Source organism: Cardiocondyla obscurior, linkage group LG01 (assembly GCF_019399895.1).
Source record: "Cardiocondyla obscurior isolate alpha-2009 linkage group LG01, Cobs3.1, whole genome shotgun sequence".
Taxonomy (NCBI): domain Eukaryota; kingdom Metazoa; phylum Arthropoda; class Insecta; order Hymenoptera; family Formicidae; genus Cardiocondyla; species Cardiocondyla obscurior.
In genome coordinates this window covers 3,876,919-3,883,878 of record NC_091864.1, presented here as the reverse complement: position 1 = coordinate 3,883,878, position 6,960 = coordinate 3,876,919, and the positions used below count along the sequence as shown (strand labels likewise).

General features: G+C 36.0%; 1 protein-coding gene and 1 pseudogene across 1 annotated transcript; both read right to left on the bottom strand.

The window, feature by feature from the left end:
* Window positions 1-3,157: 3,157 nt before the first annotated feature.
* Window positions 3,158-5,143, bottom strand: LOC139108402 (uncharacterized). The gene is made up of 2 exons (XM_070666648.1): window positions 4,556-5,143; window positions 3,158-4,297 (listed from the first exon to the last, which is right to left on the bottom strand). The coding sequence occupies exons 1-2, from the start codon at window positions 5,141-5,143 to the stop codon at window positions 3,158-3,160; spliced, it is 1,728 nt and encodes a 575-aa protein (XP_070522749.1).
* LOC139104611 (uncharacterized) lies at window positions 4,974-6,826 on the bottom strand (annotated as a pseudogene).
* Between the last annotated feature and the right edge of the window lie 134 nt (window positions 6,827-6,960).

Here is a 6,960-nt window from a genome sequence, read left to right as displayed (position 1 = left end):
ATAGTTCACAATTTTTAAAGTACAAAAAATCTCACCAGATGTCGGTCACTCTGCACGCATTGGGGTGCATTCGATTGTTTACTCATTTATTTAAAGATTTTGCCGTAACAAAAAAGAGGGGAAAAGGGTAAAAAATCAGAGAAGGACTGATCTCTTCAAAAGAGGCGTTCATACAATTATGATAGTACTTCACTTACAAGTAAGTTCGTTTAATCATACAATTGTATTTCACGCTTCTTCCTCAAGATCAGATGTAGCTGTTTAAAGCTGTTACGGCAATACAATAAAATTAAGACGGAGTTGAGTTCAAAAAGTAATTTAATCTGTGGTACTTCAGAGTACGAAAAACGAAAAGAAGACAATTAAACTTAATAATATAATGTAAATGAACATATTAACTTAAAGAATTTAATACAGAGTTACTAAACTTATTACTATTTTGAACAATAGTCCTGTTATAAAACCTTGCAAAGGTATCAGAATTTTTAGACCAACCAGCCGCCTTAAGAATTAAATCTATATTTATGCCACTTCGATTCGCACTTGAAGATGAAGCATGGCGGGTGCTATAGGCACTAAAATAATTTGTGTCGATGCCCGCTTCAGTCAACACTTTTTTAATCCAACGGCTAAGTGTTTGTGCAGAAACTTTTTTATATGGCTTCTTAAACGATAAAAAAAGAGAAAAAACTAAATATCTTAATTCTTTAATTTTTTGTAAATAATAATCAAGGATCTTCGTAGGGCAAATTAACAGATTAGGTTTATAAGAAGGAATTATTACTAAAGGTTGTTTTCGACCAATACCTGATGTTTTAATTCTATCAGGAATTTTAATTTTAAATCTTTCATTTTGAAAAATTATATTTCTAATGTCAATTAGAGCGAAGGTCTGTAACCGATGACCTGTAATAAGAGCAAGTAAAGTAATTAATTTAAGAGATAATTTCTCTAAAGTTAAAGATTTATTAGAACCCCAAGATGTTAGATATTTTAATACGATACTCGGATCCCACGTTAATTCATATTTTGGGGCCATCGGTCGAAGTTTAGCTGTTTCTTTGACAAATCTTTTAATTTGTTGATTATTACTGAAACGACCCGTTTTCCGCGGAAACCGAATGTCGCTCTAGCGAGCTCGACCCGGAGCGCTCGTCGGGATCTCAGGATTCGGTTGAGAGGGTCGTCGAATGCACTCGAGACGGAATTAATAAAGTAGCTTAGATTTATTACAAGAAATGAAATATATACAAAAGAAGAACTGATAACGCTAAGATGATTGAATATAGATTGTAAAGCACGGTGACGTTTTAGACAGATGCGCGTTTATATACAATATTTACATGACGACGGGCGATCGGTCGATCACCCCGCCGAGTGAGAGCGTCGTCGGTTTGGCGCGGTGTGAGCGAGACAGATCGCAGTGTTTAGCCGCTTTGCGGTAACAGAAATTAAAGCGGCGCAGGTGGATTTTAAACGCGGAACAATTATCTAACGTACGCAGAGGATTAGACTGTCGCAAACGCGTGGTGATTGTAAAGCGCAAGGATGGTAGCGCCTGCAAAGCGTCGATTAACCGAGATGGCTCGGTCGAGGCAGAGAGATCTCTACCCCGGTGATCTCGACGGCGCAAAGGGAGGCGTAGGATGCTACGACGATAGTGCGGCTTCTCCTGGGATCGAGAGTACTCGGAGGAGGCAGAGTGTACTCTACCCCACGAGCTGGAGAGCACGTCGATATCGTTTAGGCTGGAATAAGCATCAGGAGTTCCTGGTCGAGGCAGAGCTCGCTCTACCCCGTGATAGTTTTCGCTTGGAGTCGGAGTCGGTGTTCGCTCGGAAGCGGACGGACTGGAACGGTGTCAGGCAGCCTCGACACCGCCTTTTTATATGTAAAAAAAGGTAGGTGCCGGGGGTTCGCGGTAGGACGATATAGCTCGCGGCGCTAGGTTCCCGTTGCGGCGCGGTCCGGAACGAGGAGCCGCGGTGTCGTTGGCTCACTCGGGCTCGTTCGGAGCCGCTCGACTAAGTCCGCGCGTTGAACTTAGTCGCGGAACGACTCGGTGTATTATCGTTCTTTATCTTTGAAATATGTTAGGGCGCCCCGCGCCTCATAATCCTCACCGGACAGCTGGTCGGTTCGGCGGCATCGGCGGATCATCGGCCGGGAATGATGCACCGTCGGGGTGCATCGTTACATTACTTAATTCTGAACCAGCAAGGAAGGCCAATGCCGAACGAAAGCTGTTAATTGACCCGTAAGACATTCCTTTGTTAAATTCTTGTGATAAAAAAGATAATACATCCGTTATTGAAAATTGAAGAACTTGAAGATTTTCAGCTTCACAAAAATTTCACCAACGCTTAAATCAGATATCATACTGTTTTAAGGAAGATTCTGAAATCGAAGCTAGCATGACTTCTCGAGTTCTTACCGGAATTTGTTTCTTCTTGAAAGCTACCCTGATAAGGCCCCGGCAATCAGGGTAAGCTTTCTCCATAACGGATGGAGATCCCTATCAAGAGAAGATAGTAATTTTCTATACGGTTTAAAAAATAAGGGTTTCGTTTGTAACATTTTCATGATTACTGAAAACCAAGGCTGAGCCGGCCAGTAAGGAGCAACAACGATACCTTTACTATGATCTCGTCTAATTTTTTCTAAAACGCAGGATTACTATGAAAAGAGGGAAGGCATAAAAAAAATAATATTTCCAATTGAGCATGAAGGCATCGATAGCTATAGCTCCCGGATCTTTCTTTCCTGAAACATATATTTTACATTTTGTGTTTGTTTTGGAGACAAAAAGATCGATGTCCGGAGAACCACAATTATTCACAATTTCTGTAAAAGCAAAATTAGATAATGCATATTCCGTTTCCGTATTCTAATCTACGAGATTCTAGATCTGCTTCAAAATTATCATCTAAACATATATAAGAAGCAAAAATCCAGTTATTTCTTTCTTCACACCAATCCCAAATTTCTTTTGCTATTAAATGAAGTTCTGGATAACGAGTCCCTCCTTTTTTAATAATATATAATAAAACTGTAGTATTATCAATACGTAAAAGAATATTATTATTTCTAGTCTCATTAATTAAAGATTTTAAACCAAAAGAGCTGCCTTAAGTTCCAGCCTATTAATGCTCCAATTTTATTCTTGATCGTTCCAGTATCCATGAACTTGTTTATTATTATAAACCGTTCCCCATCCCGAAAGAGAAGCGTCCGTAAAAATAACTAATTCCGGGTTAAGAAAGCCTATATTATTGCAAACTAAATCTATGTGATCCTTCCACCAGCGAAGATCATCTGAAATTGCGTCTGAAATATTCATTGATGCATCATAATTATCGTTATTTCGAAATAGCGCAATAATTCTTTCTCGCTCAAAACTTCTCATATGAGCTCTCTCATATTTTAAAGTAGGACAACAGAATTCGAGAGAGCCCACAAACCTTGCGAAATCTCGAATTTTGTATTTTCGAATTTTCTTAAACTTTTTCAAAAGTTTTTTAATTTTACATATTTTTTCTTTCGGTAATTCTACTGTCATCTTAATCGAATTATAAATCAGTCCTAAAAATTTACAACTAGTGGAAGGAGTAAATACGCTCTTTTTTTTATTTATAATAAAGCCGAGTTTTGTTAATAACTGGCACGTTGCTTGGACATTCTCTTTGCAAAAGACATAGGAATTGCCAAAAACTAAAATATCGTCCAGATAAATGCAAGATAAAAAACCTTGCTGACGTAACCAAGCAACCACTGGTTTTATAAGTTTAGTAAATAAGAATGGCGCCGAGCTCAGACTGAAAAGAAGACAGCGAAATTCATATATCTTATTTTCAAATTTAAATCTAAGATATTTCCTGCAAGAATCTTTAATAAATACAAAGTAATATGCGTCTTTAAGATCTATAGTGTCCATAAAACAATTTCTATAAATTAAGCGTTGTACAATTTTAGCATCTTCTAATTTAAAATGTTGAGTAAATATAAAATTATTCAACTTTTTAAGATTTAAAATTAATCTATATGATTCGTCAGGTTTTTCAATCAAGAAAATATTAAATAAAAATTGATCCTCTAACTGAAGAACACAACAAATAGCACCTTTCTCTAGAAGACGTGAAATTGAATCTCTAATAGCCATAGATTCATGAGAGGACCATTGTGGTTTTATTGGTGAAAATGTCTGCAAAGGAGGTTTAATAAAAGGTTTTAATAAATGGAATTTCGTATCCGCTAACCCAGTCGAGAACCTTTCTGTTTGAGGTGATCGAGTGCCATTCTGAGACAAAAGAACTAAGTCGTCCTCTTATAAAATTCACAGAATTTTCATTTAGGTTCTGTAACGACGATGGTCCCGTCGATGATCGCGATGATCCTGAGATGATTTCCGAGAAGTGTATGTCGAGTGTCTGCGTATCAACGATTTCTGCTCGCTCGACAACGTCTTGGTCTGTGATATGTTTATTGAACGCCGGAGCGGGCGTCTCATGTTTTTTGAACCCGTTGTCGACAACTGTTGAGGTTTAGGTTTCAATACCTTGCTGGATGATTCCAAAACTTTTGCTGCCTTTACTTTATCTTCTAATTCTTTACTAAAAAGCCATTCGTCTGGTACAGTTGATATAAGAATTTCTCTAACAGATGAATCTAATTTCTTTTGTATTAGGCTTCTACGAATGATTGATTCATTATATTGAAGATCAGCAAGCAGACGAAATGCGCCATTCAGATTCTCCAATAATCCTAATTTAACTGAGTTATCCAGATCAAGAATTTTAGTTATAGAATCAATAACTGCTGCCAAAACCGCTGTAATACTTTGTTGTTTGTTCTTTATACAATCATCTCGTTTATTAACCGGGTCTTGAAGGCAAACTTTGATTTCAAGGTTTAACTTAGGCGGATCTAAAAATTTGCAATTATTGGGAAGAAGAAATTTTTTAAAAAGAGTATTCTTCTCTTCCAACGGAAGGCGTCTCCGAATAATTTCTGTAAATCTGACCGCTAAGTCCTCGTGGATCGACTTTAAAAAAAGTCTTTCCGGATCTAACCGAGCGTCGAGAATTTCCAAAACGCTCGCATCTAGAATTTTTTCTGTTTGTACATGCGTTTCATAATTATTCATTGTAAGAAACGTTCAAGTGTAAAACGGTAGATATGCTAAAAATTACGAATTATAATTAGTACAATAATGGTATTCTTCATAAAAATGTTTAAAACAGAAATATTCACCGCACCATGCACAGCGTATAAAAGTATTCATTTCATAAATTTTACATTTAGGTATATGTTTTTCATTTTTAAAGTAACAGAAATTTACTGGATTTTGAAATTCTCCAGGATTCGTTTCTACATATCCGCTTTTAAACCAAGCATATTTGAAAAGATTTTTGAACCTAGGTGAAGAAAGCTAATTGTGCGTTAGTGATTCCAACTTTATTATTTCATTACGGGAATGCAAATTGACATCTCTCTCTTGGAAAATTACATTATCTGAAAATGTGCGTACAAAATTTTTTCAAATCCGGAATCCAAACACGCTAAAGATTGAGTCATACCCGTCGTCTTTTTTGGAATGGTTACAAATTGTACTTCTTTTTCTTTTGGAATCAAATGTTGGAACTGGCTTGGGCAGTGTCCCGTCTACGAGTCAAGTAGTAGCATGCTTTTATAACCAGTATTCGGTAGGTAACTTCGTTAAACCAAGTTTTAGAATGTTCAGACGTAAGTTTCCCTGATTTCGAAGCTTGAATATAGATGTTAACTGGACGGAAAAGAGGTTTCTTCGACTCTTGAACCAAATGTTCCAGTAGATTCCTTTAAAACCAAGTATAATGGTGAAAGAAGACTTCCACTTGCTGAAATAATCGGCATTATAGTGTAACTGTGTGTCGTAGCAGATACTGATTAAACCGCTGCTTCAACAACTGTTTTCATTCCTATTTTCGTCAATGTTCGCCCAAAATGTATTTCAAGGTTGAAACCACTCTCATCTGCATTACAAATTTCTTCAACTCCAATAACTGGAATGCTAGATTTTACGTTTGAAACAAACGATTCTGCGATATCTCGTAGATTTTCTATACTTTCAAGCGTAACTCGCGTCATGAATGTTGTTATCTTACGGGAAACAATTCTATGTACATTCTTAAATTTCCAAATCGACTATTTACTTGCCTTAAATTTGGGTAAATCCATTTGATCCTTTGCTTCCAAAGCCCATAATCTTAAATTCATATCATGTATAATAGTTTTTCTATCACAAGCTTCTTCAAACTTTTGCAGTACATATACCGTTATAAATGCAAATTTGTCTGCATTTGTTCCACCTTTCTCTATACTCATTTTCCATCTACGTAGTTGATGTAACGATTTAACTTTGCGAAAACGGTTTTGTACACTACGTAAAGTTCGACGTGTCTTTTTTCCGCTTTTTCAAAATTCTTTTGTAATGAAAACCGATCGTTTTACCTTTATCATCAATTATGCATTTTTCAGATTCAAATGTGTCTTCTTCTCTTTCTGCTGGTGTAATATACTCTACAACTTGTACATCGTGCGGTTCTGATGGATCAGCAAAATCAAGCATGTAATCATGTTCAAATGATGATATTGAACGTGTATCTTAACATTTTTGTATAATATCACGAATTTCATTATGTACTTCAATTTCAAATGAAGTTAATGGTGTTTGTGTAATACTTGCAATTTGAAATGTTGCTAACATATTAATTACGTTTGCAATATTGAACGATGTCATATTGAAGAAAATTCTATCCAGATAAGATCACAAACTTTTTAATATAATAATGACAGATTGATGCCTTAAGTGAAATTGGAAATAATATTTCTGACATATTTATATAAATCAAGAAACGTAATAAAACTCATTTTTATTAAATAACTTGATATTATTATTGTTTGCAATAAGGTAATATAGTA